Below are 24,124 nucleotides of genomic sequence, written 5' to 3'. Positions count from 1 at the left end.
CGGCTCTTCAGAATCCTACGGGTGACGTCACGGACACTACAGCCATATTTATTTACAGTCCATGTTTTCCTCCCGCAGGCACATGATCGTCCCTGAGAGACAGGCTCTGTTTGCAGCCCTGGCCAATAATCTGGACATCATCAACCAGCAGAAGCAGCGTTTGGACCGTCTGACCGATGACCTGCACAAGCTGAGACTCTACAGAGGGACGTCAGTGAGGAGCTTCTCCAGCCGCTCGCCCTCCACACCCTCAGAGCAGAGGTGAGGCCGCGAAAAACAGCTACGATACACAACACACACTGCAAAATATGCTCTTCTTATTTAGTATTTTTTCCTTGTTGCCAGTCCAAATATCAAAAATTCTTAAAGGAAGTGTTTCTAAGATTGTGGCCAAAACTGGTACTGCGATCACTTTCAGATGACCATAGAGCGGTGTATCCCCCTCCCCCTGACTAGAGGTTGCCAGATTGGCTGCAGGATCAGCAGAACGTTTGTAGATCTGCAGCTGTGGTAACTAGAGCAGATCTGGCAACCCGGAACACTACTGACTTCCTGATTGGTTGATTAGGTGGAGGGGGCGGAGCTTCAGGCCAAAACACAACATGACATCATCAACATCAGTTGAGGGCAACAACTTTATAATGACAATATACTGGCCGGACTACTGTTGTCAGTGATAGAAGTGTCTGAAATTAACATGATTTCTTAATGTCTAGAGACATATCGGGGCCGTTTTATGATTCATTGAAATGCATTTCTTCCATACAGTTCCTTTAAATCAAGATTAATTTGCTAGAAAAGTAAATTGACAAGATATTTTTTCTTGTTTTCTGGGGTAAAATATAAAAATGAAGTGAGTTTTTCCTTAAAACAAGCAAAAGTATCTTCCAATGGGGTGAGAAAAATAATCCTATTTCTGTTCGGAAACTAGAAACAAGTGTTCAATCACCACGAAAGACTGTGAACAACAGCTACGATACACATTAGGGATGCAGCAATTAGTGTTGTCAAAAATATCGATATTTCGATATATATCGATATTGGAATATCTGAAACGATACGATTCTCAGTTTTTACAGTATCGATACCAGCTGCGCTCTCCTCTCCGACCGAAAGCGAGCTGACACACACCGACATATTCTCACTCCGCCCGGTTAACCTCTGAGCACGGCGAACGCGCGGTCTGCTGGACTCTTTCCTCATGACAGTGTGTTAGTGTTAGTGTGTGATCGGTCTGAATTTCGCGCGGGATTGCACATAAATTAACTCTACTAATCCCCGCAGATTTCGTGCTCACATCTGAAGCGCACACACACATAGCCTACCGTAATAAAGCCGCTTCTGACATGATACAAGTGCAAACATTTGCTTCCTTTTCCAGCTTATTATTGGTCAAATACACTCAAAGAATTATCAGTGCACATCTGGAAGAGGATTAACGTAAACACAGTCGCAAACAGTTCAGGAAGAACGAGTAACAGGAGCAGTGTTCAGGATCCACGCGTCTGTTAGTCTTAAAGGGACCGCAGTCATTTGCTATTCAAACTACAAAAAGACAAACGATCAACTGCTCTTGACTGATCAACGTGTGTAACTTTAATAGTTTCATCTGTACGCTATTGAATTTTTTACAAAGAACATTATCCAATGTTGTTTTAAATGTAATTACTATGCATTTTTTTTATTCAGTTTCTTATCTGAATGTTAGACCTACCTGAAAAAATAAAGTAGTCTATTTAATTTGTATCTTTTATTCTATTGCATTTATTTGCGCTAGTGTTTGTAATCTGTTTATTTGTTCTTATTTTATTACTGTTTACTCGTCTTTTTAAATTCAATTTACCATTGGAAATCAAGCTTTCTTGTGCTGTGTGTAAGCTATTGCAACATAATTACCCCATTGTAAAAAATACATTGAGATAGCAAACATTTGTGAGATAATTTTAATAGTAATTGATCAATAATTGTTCAAATCAAAACGATGCCCAACCCTAAGGAACATGCTGGCCACATGAATTTTTAGTAAAAAATAACAATGAATAATAACAAGTTCTGTTGTCATATTAAGCATCTTATCTTTTTTTTTATTTTTTTACTGTGGTATCGATTTAGTATCGATATATCGATATTTTAGTCTGATATCGTATCGAAGTCATAATTTTGGTATCGTGAGAACACTAGCAGCAATACAGTTAGTCCAGGGTTCAATACACACCTCGGTTTTTAAACACGGTTTTCGATTCGTTTTTTTGCTATTCTATTCTTAGGCGACAGGAACAGAAAGAGGTTAAGGAGAAAATGTTTTTATTGCAATACTCTTTCTTTATTTGACTTAAAAGACTTGAAAAACCTTACTTAAATTTAGAACTTTTATTTATTTTATTTTTTTAATTTGTACACATTCCTAGTACAAGTAGCATTTAAGTATGAAATTGAATGAATAAATGTAGGCAAAAATTAAAACTACATAGTCTTCAATATACAGCATTAATTAAAAGCTACTGTATTAATACTTTATTCAAGAGCAGTGTGTGATTTTCTCTTTCTTTTGTTGTTTTATTAACATAATTTTAGTTGTGAGCTGTCCCTTTAAGGACAAGTGTTCACTATAGGCGGCGCTACTGTCACTTTAAGACCTCATATATGCATCTCATATACAGACACACACAAATTTACTTTCACTTTACACATAATCGACTGTGTTTATATGTTTATATTAACCTTGTACGTGTTTGACAGTATTAGCGCAGTAAGACGACTTAGTCACACACTGAGACGAGAGAGGTGTGTGTCAACTCGTCTTAGTTAAGGGAATCACAGTTTAATATGAAAAAGCGGTGAAGTATCCCTTTAAAATCAAGATGCATTTACTAGATAAGTAAAACAAGATATATCTTTTCTTGTTTTCTGGGGGAAAATATCAAAATGAAGAGAGTTTTTGCTTAAAACAGGCAAAATGATCTGCCAATGGGGTGAGAGAAATAATCTTGTTTCTTGTTTCCGTCCCAATCAGAAATAAGATTATTTCTCCTCACCCCATTGGCAGATCATTTTGCCCGTTTTAAGCAAAAACTCTCTTCATTTAGATTTTATTTTCAACAAAACATGAAATAATCTCATACCATTTTACTTGTATAGTAAATGCATCTTGATTTAAGAATTGTTAGATATTTAGACTGGAAACAAGACAAAGTTAAGTAAGTAGGAAGAGCATTTTTTTGCAGTGCATGAAAAAAGGGACACACAAAAATAAGAGACTCGTGGAAGCAGCGTTGAGGTTCACATGCTTCTGTGTGTTTTACAGTCTGGACAGTGAGCTGGAGAGTTTAAAGGACGCTCTTCTGAAGGCCAGTCTGGAAATGGCACCCAAATCTACGGCCAAATCACCATGTAAGAGCTGTTTGATTGACCTCATGTCTGAACATCTGAATTATCAATGCCATTAGAATCACGATGCAGTGAGATCTATGTATTTATCACCATTTTATTTGTATTTTTTAAATTCTCTTTACAACTGTTTTTATTAGGGGCCAAGCACCGAAGGTGCGGAGGCACCTATTGAAATCGTTAGTGTTCCTATTATTAGGGGCCAAGCACCGAAGGTGCGGAGGCACCTATTGAAATTGTTAGTGTTCCTATTATTATTATTCTGCTTCTTCTTCTTCTTCTTCTTCTTCTTCTTTTTCTTTTTCTTCCGCCATAGGAGTCTCTGGCAGCCCATAGAACCGTATGGTAAAAAGTTGTGAAATTTGGCACACTCATAGAGGCCAGTCTGAGCTGTCACTATAGCAAATTTGGTGCCTCTAACTCAATCCCTCTAGCGCCACCACCTGTCCAAAGTTTCACTCATATTTATGCTTATAACTTTTGACCCCTAAGGGCTAGAAACAAAATTCTTTTTTCATCGGATTCCTTGGCTCAAGCCGATTCGATTTCACCCTATGATGTCATTTTCCGGTATGCAAATTTTCCCGCCATTTTGAATTTTCTGAAAAACCTACTTTTTCGAACTCCTCCTAGGCCGTTGCTCCGATTTTCACGAAAATTGAAACAGATCATCTTCAGAGCATGTTGACAAAAAGTTATGGAATTCAAGTTGATTCGTCCAATCGTTTCCAATAAACGCACAAACAAATTTTACGTGGAGGTTGCAAAAACACACTAAAGGCTATATCTCCGCAACGCTTTATCGTATTCAAACCAACCTTGGTACATGTCATCACAAGCATGACTTGAAGCAACATGCAGCGTTTCGGCGCAGCGCCACCTACCTGTCCGGAGATACGAAAAATGCCTATTTTGGCTTATAACTTCTGAACCGTTTATCCAAAAATCATAAAATTGGTCTCATTAGATTCAGGGCGTCATGCCGAGTCGACTGATATCCAATTTTACCATGTCGGCCATTTTGGATGTCGGCCATTTTGAATTATGTGCAAAAATGCTGTATTTTATGAACGCATGAACAGATTGTTATGAAACTTGGTATGGGTCATCACCACGATGCCCTGAAGTAGCCTGAGAAGTTTCGAAACAGCGCCACCTAGTGGAGAATTTTTTTTTTCAAACGCTTATAACTTTGGGTGTGGTTGACATATTTTGATGGGAGTGTGTTTTTTGGTCTCCTGAATCCTTGCCGACTCCAACGATACCAGACTTGCCAGGTTTCGGCATATGGTTTGCGCAGAGTTGTAATTTAGTGCTTAAAAAACATTTGCTGATATCTTCGAAACCGCTAGTCCGATCGAGACGAAACCAGCCTCAGAAGTTCGGAAACATAGGTCGATAGCTATACGCTAATGCCCAAATCTCAAAATATTGATAGTAAGGGGTAGTAAAATCCAATCAAAGTCAGGTGTCAGTCCTTTTTTACGTGTTTTTTCATATAAATGTCTATAACTCCAAAACAAAATGAGATATTTTCACCAAACTTGACACACATATGTATGGGCTCACTATGAGGACACATAAAAAAATTGGTGGGATTGTGCCTCTTGGTGGCGCTATAATAAAACAAAACATGAAATTCCCATTGACTTCAATGCAGTATTATGGTTTAAAATGCTAATGCTATAATTTAAAAATGCATTAGCGTATCGTTACAAAACTCGGTATGTGTCTTCCGCTCCATGTCCTGAAGATACTCAAAAAGTTTCGGGGTAGCGCCACCTTGTGGTCAAAAGTTGTAATAAAATGTACAGAAATGCGAATAACTTTTGATTAAATTAACCCATTGTAATGAAACTGGTAATAATACAGTCAATGGCTCATGCCGAGAACATGGATACCAATTGTGCCATATTTTGCAAACCTATCTGTCCTCCGTCTTGTTATTTGTTAAAAACCTACTTTTTCAAACTCATCCTAGACCGTTTGTCCGATTTTCACCAAAATTGATCCGTATCGTCTTCAGACCATGCTGACAAATAGTTATGGATTTCGGATTGATAGACAAAACAGTTTTCATATACCACTGCAACAGAGTTGAGCCATGATGCAAAAATTACTCTTGAGGCTGTATCTCTGCAATGCTTTGACATATTGACACCAAACTTTGCATGTGTCATTGTCATCTCAATCTGACTAAACCACATCAGTTTCGTAACAGTGACACCTATTGGTCGAAAGTGATAAACCATTAAACCATTATTATTGACTGTATTTAAAATTTGACTGCTATTTTGCCTAAAATCAACTTAATAGGTCCTTAATGGCTCATTGTTGCAGTTGGCTTGAGACTTCCAGCCATGCTGGCATGTCTTGTCTTCTTCTTTGCGCTTGGCCCCGATAATGGCTGCTTGCAGCTATATTTATTATTCTGCTTCTTCTTCCGCCATAGGAGTCTCTGGCAGCCCATAGAACCGTATGGTAAAAAGTTGTGAAATTTGGCACACTCATAGAGGCCAGTCTGAGCTGTCACTATAGCAAATTTGGTGCCTCTAACTCAATCCCTCTAGCGCCACCACCTGTCCAAAGTTTCACTCATATTTATGCTTATAACTTTTGACCCCTAAGGGCTAGAAACAAAATTCTTTTTTCATCGGATTCCTTGGCTCAAGCCGATTCGATTTCACCCTATGATGTCATTTTCCGGTATGCAAATTTTCCCGCCATTTTGAATTTTCTGAAAAACCTACTTTTTCGAACTCCTCCTAGGCCGTTGCTCCGATTTTCACGAAAATTGAAACAGATCATCTTCAGAGCATGTTGACAAAAAGTTATGGAATTCAAGTTGATTCGTCCAATCGTTTTCAATAAACGCACAAACAAATTTTACGTGGAGGTTGCAAAAACACACTAAAGGCTATATCTCCGCAACGCTTTATCGTATTCAAACCAACCTTGGTACATGTCATCACAAGCATGACTTGAAGCAACATGCAGCGTTTCGGCGCAGCGCCACCTACCTGTCCGGAGATACGAAAAATGCCTATTTTGGCTTATAACTTCTGAACCGTTTATCCAAAAATCATAAAATTGGTCTCATTAGATTCAGGGCGTCATGCCGAGTCGACTGATATCCAATTTTACCATGTCGGCCATTTTGGATGTCGGCCATTTTGAATTATGTGCAAAAATGCTGTATTTTATGAACGCATGAACAGATTGTTATGAAACTTGGTATGGGTCATCACCACGATGCCCTGAAGTAGCCTGAGAAGTTTCGAAACAGCGCCACCTAGTGGAGAATTTTTTTTTTCAAACGCTTATAACTTTGGGTGTGGTTGACATATTTTGATGGGAGTGTGTTTTTTGGTCTCCTGAATCCTTGCCGACTCCAACGATACCAGACTTGCCAGGTTTCGGCATATGGTTTGCGCAGAGTTGTAATTTAGTGCTTAAAAAACATTTGCTGATATCTTCGAAACCGCTAGTCCGATCGAGACGAAACCAGCCTCAGAAGTTCGGAAACATAGGTCGATAGCTATACGCTAATGCCCAAATCTCAAAATATTGATAGTAAGGGGTAGTAAAATCCAATCAAAGTCAGGTGTCAGTCATTTTTTACGTGTTTTTTCATATAAATGTCTATAACTCCAAAACAAAATGAAATATTTTCACCAAACTTGACACACATATGTATGGGCTCACTACGAGGACACATAAAAAAATTGGTGGGATTGTGCCTCTTGGTGGCGCTATAATAAAACAAAACATGAAATTCCCATTGACTTCAATGCAGTATTACGGTTTAAAATGCTAATGCTATAATTTAAGAATGCACTAGTGTATCGTTACAAAACTCGGTATGTGTCTTCCGCTCTATGTCCCGAAGATATTCAAAAAGTTTCGGGGCAGCGCCACCTTGTGGTCAAAAGTTGTAATAAAATGTACAAAAATGCTAATAACTTTTGATTAAATTAGCCTATTGTAATGAGACTGGTCATAATACATTCATTGGCTCATGCCGAGAAGATAGATACCAATTTTGCCATATTTTGCAAACATATCTGTGCTCCATCTTGTTATTTGTTAAAAATCTACTTTTTCAAACTCATCCTAGACCGTTTGTCCGATTTTCACCAAAATTGATCCGTATCGTCTTCAGACCATGCTGACAAATACTTATGGATTTCGGATTGATAGACAAAACAGTTTTCATATACCACTGCAACAGAGTTGAGCCATGATGCAAAAATGACTCTTGAGGCTGTATCTCTGCAATGCTTTGACATATTGACACCAAACTTTGCATGTGTCATTGTCATCTCAATCTGACTAAACCACATCAGTTTCGTAACAGTGACACCTATTGGTCGAAAGTGATAAACCATTAAACCATTATTATTGACTGTATTTAAAATTTGACTGCTATTTTGCCTAAAATCAACTTAATAGGTCCTTAATGGCTCATTGTTGCAGTTGGCTTGAGACTTCCAGCCATGCTGGCATGTCTTGTCTTCTTCTTTGCGCTTGGCCCCGATAATGGCTGCTTGCAGCTATATTTAGGGGCCAAGCACCGAAGGTGCGGAGGCACCTATTGAAATCGTTAGTGTTCCTATTATTAGGGGCCAAGCACCGAAGGTGCGGAGGCACCTATTGAAATCGTTAGTGTTCCTATTATTATTATTCTGCTTCTTCTTCTTCTTCTTCTTCTTCCGCCATAGGAGTCTCTGGCAGCCCATAGAACCGTATGGTAAAAAGTTGTGAAATTTGGCACACTCATAGAGGCCAGTCTGAGCTGTCACTATAGCAAATTTGGTGCCTCTAACTCAATCCCTCTAGCGCCACCACCTGTCCAAAGTTTCACTCATATTTATGCTTATAACTTTTGACCCCTAAGGGCTAGAAACAAAATTCTTTTTTCATCGGATTCCTTGGCTCAAGCCGATTCGATTTCACCCTATGATGTCATTTTCCGGTATGCAAATTTTCCCGCCATTTTGAATTTTCTGAAAAACCTACTTTTTCGAACTCCTCCTAGGCCGTTGCTCCGATTTTCACGAAAATTGAAACAGATCATCTTCAGAGCATGTTGACAAAAAGTTATGGAATTCAAGTTGATTCGTCCAATCGTTTTCAATAAACGCACAAACAAATTTTACGTGGAGGTTGCAAAAACACACTAAAGGCTATATCTCCGCAACGCTTTATCGTATTCAAACCAACCTTGCTACATGTCATCACAAGCATGACTTGAAGCAACATGCAGCGTTTCGGCGCAGCGCCACCTACCTGTCCGGAGATACGAAAAATGCCTATTTTGGCTTATAACTTCTGAACCGTTTATCCAAAAATCATAAAATTGGTCTCATTAGATTCAGGGCGTCATGCCGAGTCGACTGATATCCAATTTTACCATGTCGGCCATTTTGGATGTCGGCCATTTTGAATTATGTGCAAAAATGCTGTATTTTATGAACGCATGAACAGATTGTTATGAAACTTGGTATGGGTCATCACCACGATGCCCTGAAGTAGCCTGAGAAGTTTCGAAACAGCGCCACCTAGTGGAGAATTTTTTTTTTCAAACGCTTATAACTTTGGGTGTGGTTGACATATTTTGATGGGAGTGTGTTTTTTGGTCTCCTGAATCCTTGCCGACTCCAACGATACCAGACTTGCCAGGTTTCGGCATATGGTTTGCGCAGAGTTGTAATTTAGTGCTTAAAAAACATTTGCTGATATCTTCGAAACCGCTAGTCCGATCGAGACGAAACCAGCCTCAGAAGTTCGGAAACATAGGTCGATAGCTATACGCTAATGCCCAAATCTCAAAATATTGATAGTAAGGGGTAGTAAAATCCAATCAAAGTCAGGTGTCAGTCATTTTTTACGTGTTTTTTCATATAAATGTCTATAACTCCAAAACAAAATGAAATATTTTCACCAAACTTGACACACATATGTATGGGCTCACTACGAGGACACATAAAAAAATTGGTGGGATTGTGCCTCTTGGTGGCGCTATAATAAAACAAAACATGAAATTCCCATTGACTTCAATGCAGTATTACGGTTTAAAATGCTAATGCTATAATTTAAGAATGCACTAGTGTATCATTACAAAACTCGGTATGTGTCTTCCGCTCTATGTCCCGAAGATATTCAAAAAGTTTCGGGGCAGCGCCACCTTGTGGTCAAAAGTTGTAATAAAATGTACAAAAATGCTAATAACTTTTGATTAAATTAGCCTATTGTAATGAGACTGGTCATAATACATTCATTGGCTCATGCCGAGAAGATAGATACCAATTTTGCCATATTTTGCAAACATATCTGTGCTCCATCTTGTTATTTGTTAAAAATCTACTTTTTCAAACTCATCCTAGACCGTTTGTCCGATTTTCACCAAAATTGATCCGTATCGTCTTCAGACCATGCTGACAAATACTTATGGATTTCGGATTGATAGACAAAACAGTTTTCATATACCACTGCAACAGAGTTGAGCCATGATGCAAAAATGACTCTTGAGGCTGTATCTCTGCAATGCTTTGACATATTGACACCAAACTTTGCATGTGTCATTGTCATCTCAATCTGACTAAACCACATCAGTTTCGTAACAGTGACACCTATTGGTCGAAAGTGATAAACCATTAAACCATTATTATTGACTGTATTTAAAATTTGACTGCTATTTTGCCTAAAATCAACTTAATAGGTCCTTAATGGCTCATTGTTGCAGTTGGCTTGAGACTTCCAGCCATGCTGGCATGTCTTGTCTTCTTCTTTGCGCTTGGCCCCGATAATGGCTGCTTGCAGCTATATTTCTGCTTCTTCTTCTTCTTCTTCTTCTTCCGCCATAGGAGTCTCTGGCAGCCCATAGAACCGTATGGTAAAAAGTTGTGAAATTTGGCACACTCATAGAGGCCAGTCTGAGCTGTCACTATAGCAAATTTGGTGCCTCTAACTCAATCCCTCTAGCGCCACCACCTGTCCAAAGTTTCACTCATATTTATGCTTATAACTTTTGACCCCTAAGGGCTAGAAACAAAATTCTTTTTTCATCGGATTCCTTGGCTCAAGCCGATTCGATTTCACCCTATGATGTCATTTTCCGGTATGCAAATTTTCCCGCCATTTTGAATTTTCTGAAAAACCTACTTTTTCGAACTCCTCCTAGGCCGTTGCTCCGATTTTCACGAAAATTGAAACAGATCATCTTCAGAGCATGTTGACAAAAAGTTATGGAATTCAAGTTGATTCGTCCAATCGTTTTCAATAAACGCACAAACAAATTTTACGTGGAGGTTGCAAAAACACACTAAAGGCTATATCTCCGCAACGCTTTATCGTATTCAAACCAACCTTGGTACATGTCATCACAAGCATGACTTGAAGCAACATGCAGCGTTTCGGCGCAGCGCCACCTACCTGTCCGGAGATACGAAAAATGCCTATTTTGGCTTATAACTTCTGAACCGTTTATCCAAAAATCATAAAATTGGTCTCATTAGATTCAGGGCGTCATGCCGAGTCGACTGATATCCAATTTTACCATGTCGGCCATTTTGGATGTCGGCCATTTTGAATTATGTGCAAAAATGCTGTATTTTATGAACGCATGAACAGATTGTTATGAAACTTGGTATGGGTCATCACCACGATGCCCTGAAGTAGCCTGAGAAGTTTCGAAACAGCGCCACCTAGTGGAGAATTTTTTTTTTCAAACGCTTATAACTTTGGGTGTGGTTGACATATTTTGATGGGAGTGTGTTTTTTGGTCTCCTGAATCCTTGCCGACTCCAACGATACCAGACTTGCCAGGTTTCGGCATATGGTTTGCGCAGAGTTGTAATTTAGTGCTTAAAAAACATTTGCTGATATCTTCGAAACCGCTAGTCCGATCGAGACGAAACCAGCCTCAGAAGTTCGGAAACATAGGTCGATAGCTATACGCTAATGCCCAAATCTCAAAATATTGATAGTAAGGGGTAGTAAAATCCAATCAAAGTCAGGTGTCAGTCATTTTTTACGTGTTTTTTCATATAAATGTCTATAACTCCAAAACAAAATGAAATATTTTCACCAAACTTGACACACATATGTATGGGCTCACTACGAGGACACATAAAAAAATTGGTGGGATTGTGCCTCTTGGTGGCGCTATAATAAAACAAAACATGAAATTCCCATTGACTTCAATGCAGTATTACGGTTTAAAATGCTAATGCTATAATTTAAGAATGCACTAGTGTATCATTACAAAACTCGGTATGTGTCTTCCGCTCTATGTCCCGAAGATATTCAAAAAGTTTCGGGGCAGCGCCACCTTGTGGTCAAAAGTTGTAATAAAATGTACAAAAATGCTAATAACTTTTGATTAAATTAGCCTATTGTAATGAGACTGGTCATAATACATTCATTGGCTCATGCCGAGAAGATAGATACCAATTTTGCCATATTTTGCAAACATATCTGTGCTCCATCTTGTTATTTGTTAAAAATCTACTTTTTCAAACTCATCCTAGACCGTTTGTCCGATTTTCACCAAAATTGATCCGTATCGTCTTCAGACCATGCTGACAAATACTTATGGATTTCGGATTGATAGACAAAACAGTTTTCATATACCACTGCAACAGAGTTGAGCCATGATGCAAAAATGACTCTTGAGGCTGTATCTCTGCAATGCTTTGACATATTGACACCAAACTTTGCATGTGTCATTGTCATCTCAATCTGACTAAACCACATCAGTTTCGTAACAGTGACACCTATTGGTCGAAAGTGATAAACCATTAAACCATTATTATTGACTGTATTTAAAATTTGACTGCTATTTTGCCTAAAATCAACTTAATAGGTCCTTAATGGCTCATTGTTGCAGTTGGCTTGAGACTTCCAGCCATGCTGGCATGTCTTGTCTTCTTCTTTGCGCTTGGCCCCGATAATGGCTGCTTGCAGCTATATTTCTGCTTCTTCTTCTTCTTCTTCTTCTTCCGCCATAGGAGTCTCTGGCAGCCCATAGAACCGTATGGTAAAAAGTTGTGAAATTTGGCACACTCATAGAGGCCAGTCTGAGCTGTCACTATAGCAAATTTGGTGCCTCTAACTCAATCCCTCTAGCGCCACCACCTGTCCAAAGTTTCACTCATATTTATGCTTATAACTTTTGACCCCTAAGGGCTAGAAACAAAATTCTTTTTTCATCGGATTCCTTGGCTCAAGCCGATTCGATTTCACCCTATGATGTCATTTTCCGGTATGCAAATTTTCCCGCCATTTTGAATTTTCTGAAAAACCTACTTTTTCGAACTCCTCCTAGGCCGTTGCTCCGATTTTCACGAAAATTGAAACAGATCATCTTCAGAGCATGTTGACAAAAAGTTATGGAATTCAAGTTGATTCGTCCAATCGTTTTCAATAAACGCACAAACAAATTTTACGTGGAGGTTGCAAAAACACACTAAAGGCTATATCTCCGCAACGCTTTATCGTATTCAAACCAACCTTGGTACATGTCATCACAAGCATGACTTGAAGCAACATGCAGCGTTTCGGCGCAGCGCCACCTACCTGTCCGGAGATACGAAAAATGCCTATTTTGGCTTATAACTTCTGAACCGTTTATCCAAAAATCATAAAATTGGTCTCATTAGATTCAGGGCGTCATGCCGAGTCGACTGATATCCAATTTTACCATGTCGGCCATTTTGGATGTCGGCCATTTTGAATTATGTGCAAAAATGCTGTATTTTATGAACGCATGAACAGATTGTTATGAAACTTGGTATGGGTCATCACCACGATGCCCTGAAGTAGCCTGAGAAGTTTCGAAACAGCGCCACCTAGTGGAGAATTTTTTTTTTCAAACGCTTATAACTTTGGGTGTGGTTGACATATTTTGATGGGAGTGTGTTTTTTGGTCTCCTGAATCCTTGCCGACTCCAACGATACCAGACTTGCCAGGTTTCGGCATATGGTTTGCGCAGAGTTGTAATTTAGTGCTTAAAAAACATTTGCTGATATCTTCGAAACCGCTAGTCCGATCGAGACGAAACCAGCCTCAGAAGTTCGGAAACATAGGTCGATAGCTATACGCTAATGCCCAAATCTCAAAATATTGATAGTAAGGGGTAGTAAAATCCAATCAAAGTCAGGTGTCAGTCATTTTTTACGTGTTTTTTCATATAAATGTCTATAACTCCAAAACAAAATGAAATATTTTCACCAAACTTGACACACATATGTATGGGCTCACTACGAGGACACATAAAAAAATTGGTGGGATTGTGCCTCTTGGTGGCGCTATAATAAAACAAAACATGAAATTCCCATTGACTTCAATGCAGTATTACGGTTTAAAATGCTAATGCTATAATTTAAGAATGCACTAGTGTATCATTACAAAACTCGGTATGTGTCTTCCGCTCTATGTCCCGAAGATATTCAAAAAGTTTCGGGGCAGCGCCACCTTGTGGTCAAAAGTTGTAATAAAATGTACAAAAATGCTAATAACTTTTGATTAAATTAGCCTATTGTAATGAGACTGGTCATAATACATTCATTGGCTCATGCCGAGAAGATAGATACCAATTTTGCCATATTTTGCAAACATATCTGTGCTCCATCTTGTTATTTGTTAAAAATCTACTTTTTCAAACTCATCCTAGACCGTTTGTCCGATTTTCACCAAAATTGATCCGTATCGTCTTCAGACCATGCTGACAAATACTTATGGATTTCGGATTGATAGACAAAACAGTTTTCATATACCACTGCAACAGAGTTGAGCCATGATGCAAAAATGACTCTTGAGGCTGTATCTCTGCAATGCTTTGACATATTGACACCAAACTTTGCATGTGTCATTGTCATCTCAATCTGACTAAACCACATCAGTTTCGTAACAGTGACACCTATTGGTCGAAAGTGATAAACCATTAAACCATTATTATTGACTGTATTTAAAATTTGACTGCTATTTTGCCTAAAATCAACTTAATAGGTCCTTAATGGCTCATTGTTGCAGTTGGCTTGAGACTTCCAGCCATGCTGGCATGTCTTGTCTTCTTCTTTGCGCTTGGCCCCGATAATGGCTGCTTGCAGCTATATTTCTGCTTCTTCTTCTTCTTCTTCTTCTTCCGCCATAGGAGTCTCTGGCAGCCCATAGAACCGTATGGTAAAAAGTTGTGAAATTTGGCACACTCATAGAGGCCAGTCTGAGCTGTCACTATAGCAAATTTGGTGCCTCTAACTCAATCCCTCTAGCGCCACCACCTGTCCAAAGTTTCACTCATATTTATGCTTATAACTTTTGACCCCTAAGGGCTAGAAACAAAATTCTTTTTTCATCGGATTCCTTGGCTCAAGCCGATTCGATTTCACCCTATGATGTCATTTTCCGGTATGCAAATTTTCCCGCCATTTTGAATTTTCTGAAAAACCTACTTTTTCGAACTCCTCCTAGGCCGTTGCTCCGATTTTCACGAAAATTGAAACAGATCATCTTCAGAGCATGTTGACAAAAAGTTATGGAATTCAAGTTGATTCGTCCAATCGTTTTCAATAAACGCACAAACAAATTTTACGTGGAGGTTGCAAAAACACACTAAAGGCTATATCTCCGCAACGCTTTATCGTATTCAAACCAACCTTGGTACATGTCATCACAAGCATGACTTGAAGCAACATGCAGCGTTTCGGCGCAGCGCCACCTACCTGTCCGGAGATACGAAAAATGCCTATTTTGGCTTATAACTTCTGAACCGTTTATCCAAAAATCATAAAATTGGTCTCATTAGATTCAGGGCGTCATGCCGAGTCGACTGATATCCAATTTTACCATGTCGGCCATTTTGGATGTCGGCCATTTTGAATTATGTGCAAAAATGCTGTATTTTATGAACGCATGAACAGATTGTTATGAAACTTGGTATGGGTCATCACCACGATGCCCTGAAGTAGCCTGAGAAGTTTCGAAACAGCGCCACCTAGTGGAGAATTTTTTTTTTCAAACGCTTATAACTTTGGGTGTGGTTGACATATTTTGATGGGAGTGTGTTTTTTGGTCTCCTGAATCCTTGCCGACTCCAACGATACCAGACTTGCCAGGTTTCGGCATATGGTTTGCGCAGAGTTGTAATTTAGTGCTTAAAAAACATTTGCTGATATCTTCGAAACCGCTAGTCCGATCGAGACGAAACCAGCCTCAGAAGTTCGGAAACATAGGTCGATAGCTATACGCTAATGCCCAAATCTCAAAATATTGATAGTAAGGGGTAGTAAAATCCAATCAAAGTCAGGTGTCAGTCATTTTTTACGTGTTTTTTCATATAAATGTCTATAACTCCAAAACAAAATGAAATATTTTCACCAAACTTGACACACATATGTATGGGCTCACTACGAGGACACATAAAAAAATTGGTGGGATTGTGCCTCTTGGTGGCGCTATAATAAAACAAAACTTGAAATTCCCATTGACTTCAATGCAGTATTACGGTTTAAAATGCTAATGCTATAATTTAAGAATGCACTAGTGTATCGTTACAAAACTCGGTATGTGTCTTCCGCTCTATGTCCCGAAGATATTCAAAAAGTTTCGGGGCAGCGCCACCTTGTGGTCAAAAGTTGTAATAAAATGTACAAAAATGCTAATAACTTTTGATTAAATTAGCCTATTGTAATGAGACTGGTCATAATACATTCATTGGCTCATGCCGAGAAGATAGATACCAATTTTGCCATATTTTGCAAACATATCTGTGCTCCATCTTGTTATTTGTTAAAAATCTACTTTTTCAAACTCATCCTAGACCGTTTGTCCGATTTTCACCAAAATTGATCCGTATCGTCTTCAGACCATGCTGACAAATACTTATGGATTTCGGATTGATAGACAAAACAGTTTTCATATACCACTGCAACAGAGTTGAGCCATGATGCAAAAATTACTCTTGAGGCTGTATCTCTGCAATGCTTTGACATATTGACACCAAACTTTGCATGTGTCATTGTCATCTCAATCTGACTAAACCACATCAGTTTCGTAACAGTGACACCTATTGGTCGAAAGTGATAAACCATTAAACCATTATTATTGACTGTATTTAAAATTTGACTGCTATTTTGCCTAAAATCAACTTAATAGGTCCTTAATGGCTCATTGTTGCAGTTGGCTTGAGACTTCCAGCCATGCTGGCATGTCTTGTCTTCTTCTTTGCGCTTGGCCCCGATAATGGCTGCTTGCAGCTATATTTAGGGGCCAAGCACCGAAGGTGCGGAGGCACCTATTGAAATCGTTAGTGTTCCTATTATTATTCTGCTTCTTCTTCTTCTTCTTCCGCCATAGGAGTCTCTGGCAGCCCATAGAACCGTATGGTAAAAAGTTGTGAAATTTGGCACACTCATAGAGGCCAGTCTGAGCTGTCACTATAGCAAATTTGGTGCCTCTAACTCAATCCCTCTAGCGCCACCACCTGTCCAAAGTTTCACTCATATTTATGCTTATAACTTTTGACCCCTAAGGGCTAGAAACAAAATTCTTTTTTCATCGGATTCCTTGGCTCAAGCCGATTCGATTTCACCCTATGATGTCATTTTCCGGTATGCAAATTTTCCCGCCATTTTGAATTTTCTGAAAAACCTACTTTTTCGAACTCCTCCTAGGCCGTTGCTCCGATTTTCACGAAAATTGAAACAGATCATCTTCAGAGCATGTTGACAAAAAGTTATGGAATTCAAGTTGATTCGTCCAATCGTTTTCAATAAACGCACAAACAAATTTTACGTGGAGGTTGCAAAAACACACTAAAGGCTATATCTCCGCAACGCTTTATCGTATTCAAACCAACCTTGGTACATGTCATCACAAGCATGACTTGAAGCAACATGCAGCGTTTCGGCGCAGCGCCACCTACCTGTCCGGAGATACGAAAAATGCCTATTTTGGCTTATAACTTCTGAACCGTTTATCCAAAAATCATAAAATTGGTCTCATTAGATTCAGGGCGTCATGCCGAGTCGACTGATATCCAATTTTACCATGTCGGCCATTTTGGATGTCGGCCATTTTGAATTATGTGCAAAAATGCTGTATTTTATGAACGCATGAACAGATTGTTATGAAACTTGGTATGGGTCATCACCACGATGCCCTGAAGTAGCCTGAGAAGTTTCGAAACAGCGCCACCTAGTGGAGAATTTTTTTTTTCAAACGCTTATAACTTTGGGTGTGGTTGACATATTTTGATGGGAGTGTGTTTTTTGGTCTCCTGAATCCTTGCCGACTCCAACGATACCAGACTTGCCAGGTTTCGGCATATGGTTTGCGCAGAGTTGTAATTTAGTGCTTAAAAAACATTTGCTGATATCTTCGAAACCGCTAGTCCGATCGAGACGAAACCAGCCTCAGAAGTTCGGAAACATAGGTCGATAGCTATACGCTAATGCCCAAATCTCAAAATATTGATAGTAAGGGGTAGTAAAATCCAATCAAAGTCAGGTGTCAGTCATTTTTTACGTGTTTTTTCATATAAATGTCTATAACTCCAAAACAAAATGAAATATTTTCACCAAACTTGACACACATATGTATGGGCTCACTACGAGGACACATAAAAAAATTGGTGGGATTGTGCCTCTTGGTGGCGCTATAATAAAACAAAACATGAAATTCCCATTGACTTCAATGCAGTATTACGGTTTAAAATGCTAATGCTATAATTTAAGAATGCACTAGTGTATCATTACAAAACTCGGTATGTGTCTTCCGCTCTATGTCCCGAAGATATTCAAAAAGTTTCGGGGCAGCGCCACCTTGTGGTCAAAAGTTGTAATAAAATGTACAAAAATGCTAATAACTTTTGATTAAATTAGCCTATTGTAATGAGACTGGTCATAATACATTCATTGGCTCATGCCGAGAAGATAGATACCAATTTTGCCATATTTTGCAAACATATCTGTGCTCCATCTTGTTATTTGTTAAAAATCTACTTTTTCAAACTCATCCTAGACCGTTTGTCCAATTTTCACCAAAATTGATCCGTATCGTCTTCAGACCATGCTGACAAATAGTTATGGATTTCGGATTGATAGACAAAACAGTTTTCATATACCACTGCAACAGAGTTGAGCCATGATGCAAAAATGACTCTTGAGGCTGTATCTCTGCAATGCTTTGACATATTGACACCAAACTTTGCATGTGTCATTGTCATCTCAATCTGACTAAACCACATCAGTTTCGTAACAGTGACACCTATTGGTCGAAAGTGATAAACCATTAAACCATTATTATTGACTGTATTTAAAATTTTACTGCTATTTTGCCTAAAATCAACTTAATAGGTCCTTAATGGCTCATTGTTGCAGTTGGCTTGAGACTTCCAGCCATGCTGGCATGTCTTGTCTTCTTCTTTGCGCTTGGCCCCGATAATGGCTGCTTGCAGCTATATTTAGGGGCCAAGCACCGAAGGTGCGGAGGCACCTATTGAAATCGTTAGTGTTCCTATTATTAGGGGCCAAGCACCGAAGGTGCGGAGGCACCTATTGAAATCGTTAGTGTTCCTATTATTAGGGGCCAAGCACCGAAGGTGCGGAGGCACCTATTGAAATCGTTAGTGTTCCTATTATTATTATTCTGCTTCTTCTTCTTCTTCTTCTTCCGCCATAGGAGTCTCTGGCAGCCCATAGAACCGTATGGTAAAAAGTTGTGAAATTTGGCACACTCATAGAGGCCAGTCTGAGCTGTCACTATAGCAAATTTGGTGCCTCTAACTCAATCCCTCTAGCGCCACCACCTGTCCAAAGTTTCACTCATATTTATGCTTATAACTTTTGACCCCTAAGGGCTAGAAACAAAATTCTTTTTTCATCGGATTCCTTGGCTCAAGCCGATTTGATTTCACCCTATGATGTCATTTTCCGGTATGCAAATTTTCCCGCCATTTTGAATTTTCTGAAAAACCTACTTTTTCGAACTCCTCCTAGGCCGTTGCTCCGATTTTCACGAAAATTGAAACAGATCATCTTCAGAGCATGTTGACAAAAAGTTATGGAATTCAAGTTGATTCGTCCAATCGTTTTCAATAAACGCACAAACAAATTTTACGTGGAGGTTGCAAAAACACACTAAAGGCTATATCTCCGCAACGCTTTATCGTATTCAAACCAACCTTGGTACATGTCATCACAAGCATGACTTGAAGCAACATGCAGCGTTTCGGCGCAGCGCCACCTACCTGTCCGGAGATACGAAAAATGCCTATTTTGGCTTATAACTTCTGAACCGTTTATCCAAAAATCATAAAATTGGTCTCATTAGATTCAGGGCGTCATGCCGAGTCGACTGATATCCAATTTTACCATGTCGGCCATTTTGGATGCCGGCCATTTTGAATTATGTGCAAAAATGCTGTATTTTATGAACGCATGAACAGATTGTTATGAAATTTGGTATGGGTCATCACCACGATGCCCTGAAGTAGCCTGAGAAGTTTCGAAACAGCGCCACCTAGTGGAGAATTTTTTTTTTCAAACGCTTATAACTTTGGGTGTGGTTGACATATTTTGATGGGAGTGTGTTTTTTGGTCTCCTGAATCCTTGCCGACTCCAACGATACCAGACTTGCCAGGTTTCGGCATATGGTTTGCGCAGAGTTGTAATTTAGTGCTTAAAAAACATTTGCTGATATCTTCGAAACCGCTAGTCCGATCGAGACGAAACCAGCCTCAGAAGTTCGGAAACATAGGTCGATAGCTATACGCTAATGCCCAAATCTCAAAATATTGATAGTAAGGGGTAGTAAAATCCAATCAAAGTCAGGTGTCAGTCATTTTTTATGTGTTTTTTCATATAAATGTCTATAACTCCAAAACAAAATGAAATATTTTCACCAAACTTGACACACATATGTATGGGCTCACTACGAGGACACATAAAAAAATTGGTGGGATTGTGCCTCTTGGTGGCGCTATAATAAAACAAAACATGAAATTCCCATTGACTTCAATGCAGTATTACGGTTTAAAATGCTAATGCTATAATTTAAGAATGCACTAGTGTATCATTACAAAACTCGGTATGTGTCTTCCGCTCTATGTCCCGAAGATATTCAAAAAGTTTCGGGGCAGCGCCACCTTGTGGTCAAAAGTTGTAATAAAATGTACAAAAATGCTAATAACTTTTGATTAAATTAGCCTATTGTAATGAGACTGGTCATAATACATTCATTGGCTCATGCCGAGAAGATAGATACCAATTTTGCCATATTTTGCAAACATATCTGTGCTCCATCTTGTTATTTGTTAAAAATCTACTTTTTCAAACTCATCCTAGACCGTTTGTCCGATTTTCACCAAAATTGATCCGTATCGTCTTCAGACCATGCTGACAAATACTTATGGATTTCGGATTGATAGACAAAACAGTTTTCATATACCACTGCAACAGAGTTGAGCCATGATGCAAAAATTACTCTTGAGGCTGTATCTCTGCAATGCTTTGACATATTGACACCAAACTTTGCATGTGTCATTGTCATCTCAATCTGACTAAACCACATCAGTTTCGTAACAGTGACACCTATTGGTCGAAAGTGATAAACCATTAAACCATTATTATTGACTGTATTTAAAATTTGACTGCTATTTTGCCTAAAATCAACTTAATAGGTCCTTAATGGCTCATTGTTGCAGTTGGCTTGAGACTTCCAGCCATGCTGGCATGTCTTGTCTTCTTCTTTGCGCTTGGCCCCGATAATGGCTGCTTGCAGCTATATTTAGGGGCCAAGCACCGAAGGTGCGGAGGCACCTATTGAAATCGTTAGTGTTCCTATTATTATTATTCTGCTTCTTCTTCTTCCGCCATAGGAGTCTCTGGCAGCCCATAGAACCGTATGGTAAAAAGTTGTGAAATTTGGCACACTCATAGAGGCCAGTCTGAGCTGTCACTATAGCAAATTTGGTGCCTCTAACTCAATCCCTCTAGCGCCACCACCTGTCCAAAGTTTCACTCATATTTATGCTTATAACTTTTGACCCCTAAGGGCTAGAAACAAAATTCTTTTTTCATCGGATTCCTTGGCTCAAGCCGATTCGATTTCACCCTATGATGTCATTTTCCGGTATGCAAATTTTCCCGCCATTTTGAATTTTCTGAAAAACCTACTTTTTCGAACTCCTCCTAGGCCGTTGCTCCGATTTTCACGAAAATTGAAACAGATCATCTTCAGAGCATGTTGACAAAAAGTTATGGAATTCAAGTTGATTCGTCCAATCGTTTTCAATAAACGCACAAACAAATTTTACGTGGAGGTTGCAAAAACACACTAAAGGCTATATCTCCGCAACGCTTTATCGTATTCAAACCAACCTTGGTACATGTCATCACAAGCATGACTTGAAGCAACATGCAGCGTTTCGGCGCAGCGCCACCTACCTGTCCGGAGATACGAAAAATGCCTATTTTGGCTTATAACTTCTGAACCGTTTATCCAAAAATCATAAAATTGGTCTCATTAGATTCAGGGCGTCATGCCGAGTCGACTGATATCCAATTTTACCATGTCGGCCATTTTGGATGTCGGCCATTTTGAATTATGTGCAAAAATGCTGTATTTTATGAACGCATGAACAGATTGTTATGAAACTTGGTATGGGTCATCACCACGATGCCCTGAAGTAGCCTGAGAAGTTTCGAAACAGCGCCACCTAGTGGAGAATTTTTTTTTTCAAACGCTTATAACTTTGGGTGTGGTTGACATATTTTGATGGGAGTGTGTTTTTTGGTCTCCTGAATCCTTGCCGACTCCAACGATACCAGACTTGCCAGGTTTCGGCATATGGTTTGCGCAGAGTTGTAATTTAGTGCTTAAAAAACATTTGCTGATATCTTCGAAACCGCTAGTCCGATCGAGACGAAACCAGCCTCAGAAGTTCGGAAACATAGGTCGATAGCTATACGCTAATGCCCAAATCTCAAAATATTGATAGTAAGGGGTAGTAAAATCCAATCAAAGTCAGGTGTCAGTCATTTTTTACGTGTTTTTTCATATAAATGTCTATAACTCCAAAACAAAATGAAATATTTTCACCAAACTTGACACACATATGTATGGGCTCACTACGAGGACACATAAAAAAATTGGTGGGATTGTGCCTCTTGGTGGCGCTATAATAAAACAAAACATGAAATTCCCATTGACTTCAATGCAGTATTACGGTTTAAAATGCTAATGCTATAATTTAAGAATGCACTAGTGTATCATTACAAAACTCGGTATGTGTCTTCCGCTCTATGTCCCGAAGATATTCAAAAAGTTTCGGGGCAGCGCCACCTTGTGGTCAAAAGTTGTAATAAAATGTACAAAAATGCTAATAACTTTTGATTAAATTAGCCTATTGTAATGAGACTGGTCATAATACATTCATTGGCTCATGCCGAGAAGATAGATACCAATTTTGCCATATTTTGCAAACATATCTGTGCTCCATCTTGTTATTTGTTAAAAATCTACTTTTTCAAACTCATCCTAGACCGTTTGTCCGATTTTCACCAAAATTGATCCGTATCGTCTTCAGACCATGCTGACAAATACTTATGGATTTCGGATTGATAGACAAAACAGTTTTCATATACCACTGCAACAGAGTTGAGCCATGATGCAAAAATTACTCTTGAGGCTGTATCTCTGCAATGCTTTGACATATTGACACCAAACTTTGCATGTGTCATTGTCATCTCAATCTGACTAAACCACATCAGTTTCGTAACAGTGACACCTATTGGTCGAAAGTGATAAACCATTAAACCATTATTATTGACTGTATTTAAAATTTGACTGCTATTTTGCCTAAAATCAACTTAATAGGTCCTTAATGGCTCATTGTTGCAGTTGGCTTGAGACTTCCAGCCATGCTGGCATGTCTTGTCTTCTTCTTTGCGCTTGGCCCCGATAATGGCTGCTTGCAGCTATATTTAGGGGCCAAGCACCGAAGGTGCGGAGGCACCTATTGAAATCGTTAGTGTTCCTATTATTATTCTGCTTCTTCTTCTTCTTCTTCTTCCGCCATAGGAGTCTCTGGCAGCCCATAGAACCGTATGGTAAAAAGTTGTGAAATTTGGCACACTCATAGAGGCCAGTCTGAGCTGTCACTATAGCAAATTTGGTGCCTCTAACTCAATCCCTCTAGCGCCACCACCTGTCCAAAGTTTCACTCATATTTATGCTTATAACTTTTGACCCCTAAGGGCTAGAAACAAAATTCTTTTTTCATCGGATTCCTTGGCTCAAGCCGATTCGATTTCACCCTATGATGTCATTTTCCGGTATGCAAATTTTCCCGCCATTTTGAATTTTCTGAAAAACCTACTTTTTCGAACTCCTCCTAGGCCGTTGCTCCGATTTTCACGAAAATTGAAACAGATCATCTTCAGAGCATGTTGACAAAAAGTTATGGAATTCAAGTTGATTCGTCCAATCGTTTTCAATAAACGCACAAACAAATTTTACGTGGAGGTTGCAAAAACACACTAAAGGCTATATCTCCACAACGCTTTATCGTATTCAAACCAAACTTGGTACATGTCATCACAAGCATGACCTGAAGCAACATGCAGCGTTTCGGCGCAGCGCCACCTACTGGTCCGGAGATACGAAAAATGCATATTTTGGCTTATAACTTCTGAACCGTTTATCCAAAAATCATAAAATTGGTCTCATTAGAT

At 39.1% G+C, this 24,124-nt stretch overlaps 1 protein-coding gene across 1 annotated transcript in view; it reads left to right on the top strand.

The window, feature by feature from the left end:
* Positions 1–24,124, top strand: part of nup214 (nucleoporin 214) — a 153,016-nt gene that overhangs the window by 49,734 nt on the left and 79,158 nt on the right. Inside the window, exons 19-20 of the mRNA XM_067437547.1 lie at positions 79–261; positions 3,305–3,390. Of these exons, the coding sequence (XP_067293648.1) occupies positions 79–261; positions 3,305–3,390 (269 nt within the window). The remainder of the gene's footprint in view (positions 1–78; positions 262–3,304; positions 3,391–24,124) is intronic.

This window comes from Pseudorasbora parva, chromosome 3 (genome assembly GCF_024679245.1).
Source record: "Pseudorasbora parva isolate DD20220531a chromosome 3, ASM2467924v1, whole genome shotgun sequence".
NCBI lineage: Eukaryota > Metazoa > Chordata > Actinopteri > Cypriniformes > Gobionidae > Pseudorasbora > Pseudorasbora parva.
Note: the sequence above shows the minus strand (reverse complement) of the source record. Positions and strands in the feature narration are given on the sequence as shown.